Consider the following 14,608-nt stretch of genomic DNA (forward strand, 5'->3'; position numbering starts at 1 on the left):
GGGGGTGGGGGGGTGGGGGGGCTGTGTTGGTGTCCGTCAGGAAAACAGACCAGTCTGGGGCTGAGCTGACTCTGCTGCCATCCTCCTCTCACTGGGAATGGACTCGTTGTTGGCAGGTGGACTAAAAATAAATAAAATCATGCTGGTAATCGTTGCATTCTGGGCTCCTTAAAATAATTAAAAAAGACTTTGACTGGCATCTTTGACTGGCAGTACTGGTGCGATGCTAAAGAGATCAAATTCGAAGCAGTAACTTCAAGTATTTTATCAAGACAAACTGCTTAAAGAAAAAAATGATTTTGTTTTATTCAATTTGCATGACCAAAATTCAAGGAACTATCAACTAAACCGTTTGAACTGTCAATGATTAATGAGAAGCCCAAAAACACAAATCTGCAGGAGTGATTCGTGTAACTCAGTCCTCCAAAGAGAAAGCCAAGTGGGACATGTCTCTGTCACGGTGCGACACGTAGAACACGTATGACTGCTTTTAGAGGGACAGACGTCACGCCACCGTGACTCAGAGAACACATCCGACCTGGTTTTAATCTGTGCAGACTAAAACCCGACCATCAGCCCCAGAACCGGTCTGTTGTGTGTCTCAGCGCCGGTGGCGGCTGTGTCCTGAGTGTCCACTGCTGCTGTGGTGTTTACTCTTGTGGCTCCGCTCCCTCTCGTAGGACCGGGACCTGTCCCTCTCCCTCCTGTCCCGGTGTCCACCTCCTCGCTCGTGTTTGTGTTTCTTTGATGAAATATCGTACGAGCTGCGGTCTCGGTCCCTCTCCCGGTCCCGCTCTCTGTCCCTGTCTCTGTCCACTTTGACGGGAGTGCGGGACCGCGTGCGAGAGCGCTTCCTCTTGTGCCCAGAGCCGCCGCCGCCGCTGTTGCTGTGGCGCCCGCTGAGCTTCGAGTCGCTGTTGGTGTGGTGGCTTGATTTGGCCTTGAGGTGGGGGAGGAGGGGCGACGGTGGATGTTGTCGTGGCGACGGGCTGCGGCTGTGAGAGCGCGAGCGTGAACGAGAGCTGTATGTTCCTGAGCGGCTGCGTCTGCTGTTGTAACTGTGGCAGCACAAGACAAAGACACAAGAACATACTCGATTAAACGACTAAAGATAAGATGAATGGACACATTTGAACACCGTCACTGAGTTTATACGCAGATAAACACACAGTGGACACAAACTTACTGTCTGTGAGGAGAGCGGGATCTCGACCGCGACCGCGTTCTTGAACGGGAACCACTTCCACTCCTACTATTCCTCCCAATCTTTACCTCCTTTCTTAAGCTGCATAAGGGAAAATAAATATACCAGTCAATAAAAAATGGGTTTGGTGAAGATCTGGAACATCTAAACGAACCGAATTCCCCACATTTGTCTTCAGTGAACAACTCTTACCCATTATGTGGACTCTTGATTTGAGTGCGGTTCTCCGGCTCCTTCTTAACCAGCTTGACGGTCTGTTGGTTCGGGGACTTCTCCTCCACTTTGACCACATTTGGGGAGCAGGGTTTGGAGGCAGGAGAGAAGCCACCCAGAGAGGACAGTGCAGGGGTACCGTCAGGGTTCAGGCCTTTGGCCTTTAACTTTGCATCTGCCAGGAACACTTTCCGTCGGTCCACCTCCTTCTCTAACTGCTCGTAGTTGGGCTGGAAGATAAACAAACCACTTTACCAAACTTGACCAAGACAGACATTTTATCATCTCGATGGAAACTTTAAATCAGAATGTCATAAAGTACAGTCTGTCTGTGCTGAGTGATACAGTAAAATAAAGCCGTTTTGTCACCATTTAGGTTTGGTATAATCTGGGAGGGAAAGGATTTCCATTATGGTTGGAACAATGCATAAACTGTACTCAAACTCAAAATATTTACCTTCTTCCTGGTGTACAGTTTGAGTGTAGTGATGCAGATCTCCTTGATCTCTTCTTCACTGGCTCCAAACAGCAGGTACCAGTGAGGTCTAGTTGGAAGAGGTAACTGGAAAACAGGCAAACACACACAGTTAGAGGCTTTGAAGGCACCGCAGTAACTACAGCTCGTCTGCTGGGATTAAATTTAACACGGGAGGGGAAGAAAACAAGTTTACAAAAAGCATTTCTTGGTACCTGCAGAGCACGAGCAGCGAGGTATATGCAGGCACAGGCGATGGTTTCAGCTTGGAACCTCACAAACACATTCGTACTCAAGCTGTCATTCATGTAGTTCCTACGAGGACAAACAGAACACAGAAAGAAAAACATAGCATCGTCGCTACACAAACCAACCTGTCAACAATACTTTTAAACTTCACACTTTACATTTACTTCTTGTACCAAATGCAAAGTACGAACGCCAATTTGTTTTAGGTTCAATTTGCAGATTACCTCTGAGCAACAGAAGATACTATGAGAGGTTCAAGACTTTCATTTCTGAAAGCATTTCAAAGGATTCGTTAACCCTGGTACAAAAGCACAACAGCTCTAATGTTTTACATAACAGTGGTAAAACAAAAAGGTCTATCTGTCAAGTTTAACTTTGTCCATTTCTCTCTGGGGCATCCACAGGAGTGCTGTATGTCACACAAAACATGAAGACAATAATGGGGGTTGGAGAGAGGGGAGGGGGGGGGAAACAATGATACTCCAACTTATTGTGAAAACACCCAATGGTGGCGGAGACAGACATGCCTTGTAAGGAGGTGCCCATGCAAACACAAAAGTGTCAAATAATCTAATACAAAAAGCTGCTTCCACTTTCAGATTTATGGATCTGAAAGGAACGTGGAAGCACATGTGCAGCAGCATGCAAGGACTACTTTTATTAGGGTCAGGAGCACGTTGACACACTCCAATGATGTGAAACTGCTCTAATATGATCTGAGAAACAAGTAAAAGAATCACTATAGACCCATAAAAGATTCAGGCTGCCTTACAGCAACCATGTCCTCTTTGTTTAGCTGCTTTAAAACAGATCAGCACAAGATCACTGGCTGGAGTTAAGGTTTGGTTTCACCTTGTGGTGGGGACTCTTTGGTCAGCTTTGCCTCAGTACCTAGGCTTAGTGAAGTCCCTGTGCTACACAGGAGTTTGTGTGTCAAAAGGTCGTCAAGAACAAAGACGGATGCAATCAGCACATGGGAGATGTTGACAAGACAAAACAGCCTGGGTGGTGAATGGGGTAAACAGATGGTGGGAGACCATCTATGCTTTTGAGAAACGTAGAAGTCCATAAAGACAAAGGTGTATGATAAAAAAGGAACAAAATGACAACCCCTTGGTAAAGTAACACTAATCCCACTCGAGTTTCGAGCTTAAAGCCAGTATTCCTGGTGTGCTAAGTAAGATTTATGTTAATAGTGGTGGTCTGTGTCCATTTCCAGCCTACATTTTACATAATGTTCCAGGTAGATTTTCCACAAATGGTAAAACTGCCTTGTGTTGATGCTACTGTCAATCCAACCGGTCTTTAAATGACACAAAGGTTTAAATGCGACTATGGGTAACACGTGGCTGTTGAATCTGATTGCTGCGAAGGTAAGACAGGTCCTTGGAGCCAAAGCCTGAGAACAGGATCAGCCTGTAAGACAGACATGTCTGGACACCATGTCAGTTTGGGACAAGACACAGTTTTCTACTGTTAAATAAAAGACAGGCAGATAAACTGGCCAAAAAGGAAATTATAGAAAAAAATGTTCTGGCTAAGTTTACTTCATTGCTAAATGTAAGTAAACTAGAATAAAACATGAATCTATCTATAGCTACTTGGAACAAAACAAATGAGAATCTTTGTAGCAAGACCGAAAAATACAAATCCTTTTGGACACCCAAGAGAAAACAAGATGATGCTGGCTGTTGGGAAAGGCCCGCCCGCCCCCTCCAGTGAATCTTGGCTTTGGGAATGGCTGTCAGGAGAGGGGCAGCCAGCCATTAGGGGGAGCTTCCTGAGGTCATGTGGTTGGAGGAGGCAGAGTTCAGAGGTTCTTTATGTGACTTACCAGCATGGACTACCCTTTAATCAAAGAGTAGAGAGAAAGGACAAAGTTAAACCGAGTTCCCTGGGCACCGCAAAATAAACAGACTTTACATGTAAGGGCAGACAAAGGGAGTGAAACAAGTAGCAGGCTTGCAATACAAGAAATTGCTCCATCCCAATATTCAACTAAATTCATAAAAAGGCAAATCATTTCAATAATAAAAAAAAGGTAGGAGGACTCAATTGGAGTAAAAGAATGTCGCTGTCAGACCTGGGCGAAATGGCTGTTGAATTGGTTTCAAATTTGCACTTTCCCACAGGAGCACTTGAATATCACCCGACTGACGAGTCTTGTGTCCTAAAGTGGGGCTGCTCCAAGTTCCTGGCAGATATGTCAAGTGCCCTTCATAAAGTCGGCCATTTGAAACGTGTTCAACCCCATCTTAAGCCCAGGTCTGGTGGCACTTCTTGAGGTTATGACACAAGATGCTGCTGTGGGGATGCTCTGGGAGAACCCATGAAGGAACTTACCAGGCAGTCTGGACCAGTGTCTGGTTCTTTTCACATTCCAGGAATTGGAGGTACATAACGATGATCTGGAACACATTTATTTTTATAGGTTAACAATGAAAAAAAAAGATCTGAACGTATTACTGTTCAATCTAAAACAATGAACAGCTGAAGAGCAGCTCTACCAGAAAAAAAAAACAATTTTAATGTACACAATGTGTAAGAAATGAAACGTCTTAAACTCACCTTGTGTGGATGTTTGACATGCACACAGAATCCCAACTCCTTCAAGACCCGCCGCTCCGCTTTGATGACTTGGTTTTTGGTATTTATGTAGTTCTGATCAAGTATCAATGGACTTGGAGTCCTATTTTGTAAAGAAATAATGAAAAGGTGTTTCCTTTTTTGAATTTTAAAACTAAAAGAAAGAAAATGCCCTTTTGAATTCCTGTGCGTTTGTACTTTTTTTTTTCCTCCCCTGTTTCAACCAACTTAAAGCAACAAGTTACACTGTATGCATGCCTGACGGTGTGTTGGGGTTTGCTGACTCCTGTGGTTTCAGTGAAAGCTTGAGGGATCTGCAGAACGACCCTGACCTGATCGACCCATGTCATCGCTTCAACAGAAATATCCACCCAGATCATCTACTGCTTTGTGAAGGGAAAAGACTTCAATCCTCAAGATGGAAACATCTCAGATTAATTAAAAACAAAAAGAACATCTACTAGTGCACTCTACGACAGATACACACAACCAAAAATCTAACTGTTTAATATGTGCTACAATAGGTCCTCAAAACTAAAAAGGTTTTTTTGAAAAATAGAATAAGCTGCTGATGCAAACAAACTACTAGTAGAATTTAATTTAAATATATAAAAAAGTAAAACCTTTTTTCTACACAGCAGAATCACATTTCAATCAACCATCTGTTAATTTATCTGCCTCATGATGTGACATTAAAATTAAACCAGATCCAGAATTTTCAGCATCGAGACTAAAGTAACTAATAAAGAGCCACTCTCCACTACCAACAAAGGCTAAATTTATTAAACACATCTGAGGTCCTGATGTCTAACATTAAAGTCATGCATCTAATCACAAGCTTTACAAAATCAGCAGAGTTCAAAATACCCATTACGCTAATTTTTAAAGAAATATAACTACATGAACCTGCATTAAAAATCATTCCCGATAATGCGTGCCACAATCATTTCCAACACATTTATAAAAAAAATTATAATTTACAGCAAATAATGCAACAAAGCAGCACAGCATGCACTGGCCCTAAACAAAAATGTAGCTCAAATGGATCCTAAACAACCAAAGGAATATTTCACTGACAGATATTTCTGTGAAGGCTATGAGCAAGAGTGGATGAATGAAGTTTCTTTTTTTGCTTTTGATGCACAAATCAAAATGCATGGTGAGAAGCAGTCAGAGAAGGAAGCTACATTACCCCACGGTCCGCAGATATACGGACAGATACCCAAAGCTTTAAGACTGAACCACAGGAGTCCTCAAGGAGCCCCACGGGCCAAGGACCTTCGGCCAACCTGTCATCCCCGATCCCAGTGCCCTGCGGTGGCTCAGACCACGGGAGTCTCCCGCAGGAGGGGGTGGGGTGGGCCGGGGGGGACGAGAGAGACCCCCTCGCATCATGGTTGTCATGCCGACTGCTTCATCTTACGTACCATTCCACATCACCCAGGCTTTGGTAAATGTAGCTGGTCGCTGTTAGTTGGTTGCAAGGGAGAAAAGAAGCCAAGTTAATGCCAAGATCTAAAACACTGACATTAAAAGACATGAGGCACACAAAGTAGGTATGCCTCATCGTTCACTAAGCCATCAATTGCTCTTTTAAACGTTTGTCAATTCCAATGATATCTCAAGACTAATGTTTGTGGACAATTACACTTTTTGAAACTACCAATGAAGCTGGAACTGAAAGGTTTTAAAGTGGTTTAGAGCGCATGGATAAACAGAAGGGCACTTTCACATCAAGTCACAGATCAGCATCGATCATATTTTAAAAAAAAAACGACAAACAGTGCATCATGTCTTATGCAACAAATAAATCCACAGAGACAGGTGGAAATAACGCTGCTACTTACTTTTTGCCTCTGAGCTGCCGCAGGTGGTGGAAAACGTTGATGACGTCTCGTATTCGTCGCGGCGCCTCTTCGATCTTGGAGGCTAGGTTGATGCAAGCCATAGCAACAATCTGAAAGAGACAACAATAAAGCAGAGAGTTTGAAGGAACGGCCGAACATGGAACGTGTGATAAAAGTCACCAGAACAAAAAAAAGAAAAGTGCCCCTTAGATAAAGTGACACAAATAGTTGAGCACCTAAAAAAAACCCACGTTGTTTCAAATCTACTAAATATGACACCTAACAATCAACATTCCCCTTTTGTTTTAAAATAATCAACATAAGCTCTTTAATTAGCTCATGTTCTCTGCTGATACTCAGTGTCTGTCAAGTTTACATCTTTAAAAATAAATAAATAAAATAAAAATGGAATCCGTACAACGTGAACTAAGCCTCATGATTTATTATATTAAAGGAAAACTGCTGAAAAGTTCACCTGAGTTTATTTTAATACGCTCAGTCGGCGTTAAATGAACTGAAACCCGCTCGGCTCTGAAACAACATGGCTGCCGACAGGAACGTCATTCTAACGTCGCGCTGTCACCAGCGGCGGCTAAACCCGGCCCGTCTGGACAAACTTACCTCAAAGCTGTGCTTGACGAAGGATTTGGAGTAGAAGAACCGGTGGAAAAGAACCTGTCCCGTTGCCATAGCGACCTGTCAAATGGCGCACAAGGCACGTTGTTTAAAAAAAAAAAAGCCAACTCTTATATAAACCGGCCTAACCTTACACAATGAACCGCCGCCATTTTGACTCCACCACGCCAACATCGGCAAACTGCTAATTAGGCCGAGGCGAGTTAAAGACACTTGCTGCTTAATATGAATTAAAACAAAAGGCAGAATAGCTATTCAACGTGTAGGTAGTCAAACTCCTTAGAAACATTTACCTGGGGCAAACGGAGAAGAATACCCGCCGACTTGATCACCTCACATCCAAGGATACGGAGGTCGGTTTCTGTGTTCAGGTCGAGGCCGTCGAGCATAGACGGTGTCGGAGACAACCTTTCCTCCGGTATCAGCGAGTTGTCTATCGTAAGGTACACTTCAGAGTAAACTTTGTCGCCGATGAGAATACCATCGTTGGTATTGGAGGCATTTGAAGAAACAGAGAGGGGACCTGCGGCCATGTTCAGCAGACACACAACAGCTAGCAGCTACAGCTCGGGCAGCCTCGACGAAACGACGGCTGAGCAGGCAGACGGTGACAAAGCGCGTTACGTCACCGCCGTGGGGTGGCCACGCAAACGTGTGTGCACATCCGCGGCGGTAAAATAGTTTCGCACTGTTGAAATTTAAAATGACTAACTTTTTATTGCGTTACCGGTAAGATGTAGTATTTCGTTACTTATGTCCCCATGTTTTGTTTTAATTTGTCACCGGACACAGTTTAAAGTCCAATTGATGTGACTGTAAGAAAACCTAATAAACGTTTAGATGATGAGCTTCGTTCATGAATTTATAATAAACGCGCCAAATATATAGATGAAACAACATGATTAGAATAAAATATACATATTGCGATACTTCAGCCAGAAAAGAGACAGATCATTTTATTTGTAGCTTCCAGTTTTATCACTTAAGAAGGATTTTGCATAAAATCAAGGAAATCATGGACAACCCTGACCACCCTCTTCATGAGACCATCATCGGAAAACAGTCTCTTTAGTCAAAGGCTTCTTCAGATTAGCTGTAAAACGGACCGCTACAGGAGATCATTCCTGCCCACAGCCATCATCATCTATAATAACTCCTTGATTTAAATGAGCTACGTCAACACTTAATTTCCCTTTGGGATTAATAAAGTATTTTTTAATTGAATTGAATTATTGTGACATTGTTCATATACAGTTTGCTTTAAAAAAAAAAACTTTGGTAAACAAACATCGAGGAATAAAATACTTTATTATTTACCCCCCATATTTTTAACTTTGCCTTCAGGCAAGAGGAGGAAACGACTCACCGCAAATGGTTTCTGTGACGTATTTTACCGGAAAGTCCGGACTTCTCACTGCTTTGTCTGGAACATATCCATCCGCCAATTAAAAAAAAAAAGAAGTTATAACAGCAAACACTAGATGGCGCCACTTCAGGGAATATCCTTTTTAATGCACTCTATTACAAAAAGTGTGCAGGGAATTTAGAATATGTTGTCTCTGTTTTGTAAATAACTACCTAAAATACTGAGGTTGGGAAAGCAGGAAATGGTTTAGGATTTAGTGTGTTTTTTATTTAAAGAGTCTTGATCTGTCAAAGACAAGTGAACACTTTGTTCAGTCACAGATGAGCCCAATGACGTATGAGCCATCCCCTCCACCTTTCTGACTAAAAGCCTTGCAGTAACTCAAAATGGCCAGCAGGGAGTAGCAGAGCACCGTGGGTTCAGGTAATCTGTGCGAGCCAAATAAAGCATTAGGTATCCTGAGGTCAATGAGTTTGTTGTGTCAGGACTACTACAGCATAATTGCACTAAATCTCCACGGACACTTAGTTATTTAAAATACTTGATTGCAGTGATTGCTGCACTGTTGATTTGGTTGTGCAAAGGTTTAGAGCCACCACTAATTTATTCATACTTTGCTTCCGAACGGTGAGAGTTTCTTGTAATCCTTTTTTAGTGGTCTTGATCAATAGTTCTTTGGCTGCTCATTTCTTTGTCTAGTTCTTGTACCTGACTATGACCGGATAAAAAAAAGAACAAATAGGGGACAAAATCTGTATCTCGTCATGCAGCTTTGAAATAAAAATGTGCAAATTATACACCGAGACGCGCAGCTCGATCAAGAACAGTGAGCTATGACTTTTGATAGTGGTATGTCACACAGTGCAGACAAAATGGTGAGAAAACCCAGCCTCTCTGGAGTGCCACAGCTCAGGCAAACTTCACAGTAGAAACCTTGTTCAAAGTTTAAACGGCTCACTGAAAGCTGGACTTTACATGTCTGAACTGGCACTTTGATATCCTTTACAGCTTTTACACCATCACAGTTCAAGTTTTTCTGCAGTATATTCAACTTTAGTTGATGATGTATGTCACACACTCAATTTTGGATTGTCTAAAATTATTCAAACAAGCTCTTTTTACTCCCACAACTCTTTTCAGGTGCACACACAAAATTATACAACAAAAAAAATCTAAAAAGAAAGTCTTTTTTTCCCCCCCAGTGCGTCTCTCACTGCTGTAGACTTTATGGTAATCTCTCAAATCCCCCCAGATTGCAGAAAGTGCACACCCAAGCTTCTATTAATTCAGCTCAAAATCTTCTCCTGAAAACTGGAAGTGAGGGGTCTTTTGAACTTGTCATATTGCCGACGTGAAACATTGTAGACACATGAAACGTCACGTGTGTGACCGTAAGAGTCTTCTGCAGCTCACGGTTTAAGAAGTTTAAACATCTGACTTATAGATTTTGTACAGCGACTGTTTGTCTGAGGCTTACTTTTCAGTCTGCGTCTCAATAAGTTGGCTATAGGGAGTGAGAGACTCAGGTGTGTAGTTACCACGGTGACTACGCATCCTATTTCTCAGAGGGTTTATACATCTAAATGTGGGCATTTTTTCTTAGAATATTAATGGTATGTTTGTGCATTGGTACCCTTTAAATTTCCTTCAAAAGTTTCCTAGATAATATATTATTCTAAAAGCATCTAAACAAAATGCAAAACTGAGTTTTATATCTCACAGACAAATAAAACTAATATTTCACAAAAAGCAAAAATTAGAGTATTCAAAAAGGACATAGATTAGTTCGACTTTTTACAGTTTTGTTCCTCACCTTCCTCTTTGCGGCCAGGTAACTTTGCAGCAAGAAGATATCTGCTTCTATCTGTAAGTCATATGAAATGAAGTCATCATGGACTGTGTGCAGTGTTTAGAGATCACAGGGGAGCACAGACAGCTCGCAGATGGAGGAAATGAGGAGATCAGTAGGAGTTCAAAAGTATATTATTGTCTCTGGATGCATGAACAGTTGGATCTAGTCACGCTGGGGTATTTATTATGCCTCTAAAGCTACTGTAAGCAATATCTGTAATCACGCACACAACAGTCTGCTTTAATAAACGGTCTGAGGTTCGACACGGCACACAAGAGACACGGATTTCCGTCCACTGGCTCAGATCTATTTGCTCAGTTTTGGTAATGCGCCGCATAAAGTAGCAGACTGACTTGTCCCTGTCATTAACCAACACCTCCAACTAGCACCTCCAACCAGCACTTACGCAGTTACCACGACAACAAGAATACTAAGCATTCTTCCTCCCGGTTGCCCTGGTGACGCTAATTATAGGGTGTGGGAGGTCTCATAGGACGGCAGAATTCCAAAACGGCCATAACGACGCAGGAGCGAGGCGTTCAGGGACACCCAATGACGAACAAGGGCTTACTTATACACACACGCCACTCCCTGGAGCGTGTGTGTGTTTACAATCAGCTAGCACAGATTCCCCGGGGACACGTGTGCATGCCTGCTCCACTATGATAATTACTGTGGTGAGATCACAAACCTTTTTTGTGCACATGCGTGACATGCATATTTGCGCAGATGGATGTTTGTGCGCGCTGACATTTTTTGACAGTGACTAAATCGGAGCGTTTAGGGGGGGATCAAGCCGTCATTTATGTCAACTTTATGGCCGTTATGCACGTATCCAGATGTGGAAAGAGCTTTGAGGAGTTTTATCTCTTTTGGAGCAGATCTCTCTCACATGCACGCGCCCTTACTCTTTCTCACACACACACAAGGCCAGGAAGGACAGCAAGTCAAGGGCTACAAAGCAAGGGCACGAGCAAAGGAAGAGGGCCCAGTGAAAGAGCAGAGGGGTGGGGTATTAAAAAAAGAAAGAGAGAGAGAGAGAGAGCTGACTGGATCAAAAGTAAAGCAAGAGCACGAGGATAGCGGAGGAAAGAGAGGCTGAGAAAGAATTGCTTCGCGGCAGCAGGGTCAGAGGGGGATGGATGCCAAAAGAAGGCCAAAGAGATTAAAAGAATATTGACACAGAAAGAGAGGGATTCATGTGTGTGCCAGAGGTGCAGAGGGGCTGAGAGAGAGAGAGGTGGGTGTTTGTGTTTGGACGGAGGGAGAAAGTGTGTGTGCGGTCAGAGCAGAGGGAGAGCTGTGGCATGACACGGAGGAGGCAGAACACCTCCCGTCTGGCATCGGAAGAGGCTCGCTCTTTGTTGTTTTTTTACGTACACAGTTCACGGAGAGAGGAAGGGAAGGGAGGACTAAAAGGCCGGGTCAAAGGTCAGAGTGTGAGCAGCTGTCAAAAGGTCAGCACGTGCTCCGAGAAGACCCCTCTTCACGGCGGATGTTTTTGACTTTTCAAAGTTTAAAACGATAGCCCGGTCAGATCCAGAGTTCTCAGCATGCAGCATACGAAATAAATCGCTATTATTATTTATTAAAGATGGAATAAAAGATGCATCAGAATAATAAAATGGCTCAAATAATGTATGAATGACAGAGATTCTGAAAAAAAATACATCCATCAGTTATGTGTTGTAAAAAAATCTTTAGTAACTAAAATAGATAAACATCAAAGTATAAAACCCGTCCTTATGTCAGATAATAATATCCATGTGTGTCAGAACGTTCTCTCTGCATGGACCAGAGGTTTCTGCAGATAAACCATGTGCATGTGTGTTTGGGCAAACAGGAACCGTTGCCAGGAGAAAATAATGGTTTCTCATCTTTTATGTGTGAGCGAAGTGCACATGTGCATTGTCTCACAGACGGGCTGGAAGGGAGGAAAAAAAAAACGGGGGACGTCAAACCAAAAGCTTGTGTACATGTGTGCCAGTAAGCAGGAAAATGACTTCCATGCCTCACACACTTGGTGCATTTGTTCTGTGGTGCCGATTCATCCCAAATGTGGATGGAGAGGAAGAGCGAGGAGGGATGGAAAGACCTTCCACAGAGGGAATGATGTCAGTAATACACAACGCCTGAGGGGGCAGGACTGGGTCATTGTGTGTGTGTGTGAGAGCGTGTGTGAGGGGGTGTCTGTCGGAGAGTTTCTTTTGTGTTTCCCTGCCTTTTGTTTGTGTCCATGGGTGGGACAGGAGCTTCTGTCAGGCTCCTTCAGCCCTGTTATAGGTCTGTGTGTGTGTGCGTGCGTGTGTGTGCGTGTGTGTGCATGTGTGTGTAAAGCCCTTTGCGTGCCAGAAAGAGTGTGAGAGTCGGGTTGCTAGAAAACACATGAATAAGCCGGTGAGTGTGTGCAATACGTTAATAAAGCACTCCTGTGTTTGTGTGGAAATGTAATTATATGGTAAAAGAAAAGATGGTTGGATCGATGAGGGAACAAAAATGCTATTACATGTTTAACAATTATAATAGTGTTCAAGATAAAATAAAACAAAATAAAATACTACTTTGCTTTGAGCAGATGTTTAATCGATAAAAAGTCTGGTGGCTTCTCACAGCTTTTCCTTTCTCCCTGTCATTAAACTGACCTTTTGTTTGACCTCACCCGCTGAGCTGCTTGTTTTCAGCCTTGGCAGCGTCAACTCACGCTTCTTCCCTCCATTTAACCCCCCGCCCCTCTCTGCTCCCCCTCGCTGCGCATCCAGGCCTCTGGTTTGGACTGTGCCGGCTGGGGAGGGCTGGAATGTGTTCGGGGAGGCCGGAGAGCGAGCGAGAGCTCCTCTGGCCTGACTCTGACGATAAAAGTTCCTGTCCCCCGGGGGGGCTTGTCTCTCCACGGGGTCCGGAGGGGGTCTGGAGGAGGATCGCCGCTCGTGGAGCTCCTGCTGAGCCAGAGACAGAGCAGCGGTCAGCTCCTCCCTCTCCTCACACTCCCTCCTGACGGTCTCCTGGAGTAACACGACCTGGGAACGGGTCAGAGAAAGGGTAGAAAAGTAAAAACTTACCATGGAAACTGGTTTTACACACGAACTGAACGCAGATGTCAAAAAAAAAAGAACAAAGCAGGACATGATGCAAACAGTATCCTGCACAAACTGTGTGTGTCGTTAAAGCTCAATGAGAACTGTGACGAATATGGATTGTTTTATTTATTCGTGTGTGTATAAACATAAGATTCTGTTTTTATTGTTTCAATTAAACTTGGGAAATGAGAGAAAAGTGATTTAGATGTACCTTTTGTGATTTTCTTGTAAGTAAAGTTTCAGTCAAGCATTTCTCATCATAAAAATCTTCAAGCCTGTTTTTTTAGATAACTGCAGCTTATATTTATTTCAGAATTATATCCACAGAAACAATTTTAAACACTTAAGTGTCAAATTCCAATTCATTTCACATGATGGTAGCAGCAGGTTGTAGGGCTGCTGATTTTTATCTTTTATGAGTCGATAAGATGAACCCGCAGAGCCCGAGGAGCGGCAGCCCTTCATTCGGACCACCCTCACACGTGTCCTGGACCTTGCAATTTGTAGGAGTGCTCATAGAATCTGTTCACCTACTCTGAAGACAGAATCTTGGCAGTCTCTGGCAAAGAATTGCAAACGGAATTCACGAGGGAGTTTACAAAAGGTCTCAAAATGTTTGCGAGGGTTGAACCTCTGGGCCTCACTGTCGTGTCACCAGATTTTTGAACATTTCCAGAAAAAAAAAAAAAAACAAAACTGTGTGACAACTTTACTCTCAAAATAGTCACAGAGTTGTTGCGAGCATCCGGAACCGTTCTCTATTTAGTTTTTCTGAGTCAGAATGTGAGACAACTCTGCAAGGGTTTGGGGACTTATGAAATTGTGACTGACTGGAGACTAAATGTCATGAACTCGAGTGTTTCTGTCCAGAGAGCGAAACCAAAACCACACACGGAGACGAGAATAACGGTAAGTGAGTTTATTTACATGTGCAGCTATATACAGCGGTCAGAGTCTGGAGGAGTCTGCAAGATAAGGAGAGCGGGGTGAGTCTCGGGTACAATCTGGTTCCAAGATGGTAGCTAGGTTCTTAAAGTCTCTTTGTTTGCTTACAGGTTCTGAAGGAGGTTGCGGCGTCGAGAAGGAGAGGTGCGATTCCAGTT

The 14,608-nt window shown here is 43.3% G+C and overlaps 2 protein-coding genes across 4 annotated transcripts in view; both read right to left on the reverse strand.

Moving 5' to 3' along the window:
• Positions 1-281: 281 nt before the first annotated feature.
• ccnl1a (cyclin L1a) lies at positions 282-7,825 on the reverse strand. Of its 3 annotated transcripts, XM_017420083.3 has the most exons (10): positions 7,504-7,816; positions 7,196-7,270; positions 6,575-6,684; positions 4,710-4,830; positions 4,485-4,549; positions 2,108-2,207; positions 1,875-1,979; positions 1,397-1,647; positions 1,187-1,285; positions 282-1,058 (listed from the first exon to the last, which is right to left on the reverse strand). In XM_017420083.3, the coding sequence occupies exons 1-10, from the start codon at positions 7,741-7,743 to the stop codon at positions 602-604; spliced, it is 1,623 nt and encodes a 540-aa protein (XP_017275572.1). In that variant the 5' UTR covers positions 7,744-7,816; the 3' UTR covers positions 282-601. The 3 variants fall into 3 exon arrangements, 2 of the variants coding, with proteins under 2 accessions (XP_017275572.1, XP_017275573.1); XR_005234140.1 differs by lacking the exons at positions 282-1,058; positions 1,187-1,285; positions 1,397-1,647 and adding an exon at positions 3,976-3,989 and having other exon boundaries at positions 1,962-1,979; positions 7,504-7,825; XM_017420084.3 differs by lacking the exons at positions 282-1,058; positions 1,187-1,285; positions 1,397-1,647; positions 1,875-1,979; positions 2,108-2,207 and adding an exon at positions 2,238-3,989 and having other exon boundaries at positions 7,504-7,825.
• A 126-nt stretch (positions 7,826-7,951) lies between these two features.
• The window catches only part of lekr1 (leucine, glutamate and lysine rich 1), an 87,382-nt gene continuing 80,725 nt past the window's right edge, over positions 7,952-14,608 (reverse strand). Inside the window, exon 9 of the mRNA XM_017420013.3 lies at positions 7,952-13,445. Within this exon, the coding sequence (XP_017275502.2) occupies positions 13,035-13,445 (411 nt within the window). The 3' untranslated portion in view covers positions 7,952-13,034. The remainder of the gene's footprint in view (positions 13,446-14,608) is intronic.

Source organism: Kryptolebias marmoratus, linkage group LG2, assembly GCF_001649575.2.
Source record: "Kryptolebias marmoratus isolate JLee-2015 linkage group LG2, ASM164957v2, whole genome shotgun sequence".
NCBI lineage: Eukaryota > Metazoa > Chordata > Actinopteri > Cyprinodontiformes > Rivulidae > Kryptolebias > Kryptolebias marmoratus.

What these genes read in the sequence shown, in the direction of transcription:
- ccnl1a (XM_017420083.3), bottom strand. Translation starts at nt 7,743, where the DNA reads ATGGCCGCAGGTCCCCTCTCTGTTTCTTCAAATGCCTCCAATACCAAC. An exon ending in CGGCAGCTCAGAGGCAAAAA is followed by an intron (nt 4,831 to 6,574) that starts GTAAGTAGCAGC and finishes TTTACAAAATAG; the next exon opens with GACTCCAAGTCCATTGATAC. An exon ending in ATCAAGAGTCCACATAATGG is followed by an intron (nt 1,286 to 1,396) that starts GTAAGAGTTGTT and finishes TCCCTTATGCAG; the next exon opens with CTTAAGAAAGGAGGTAAAGA.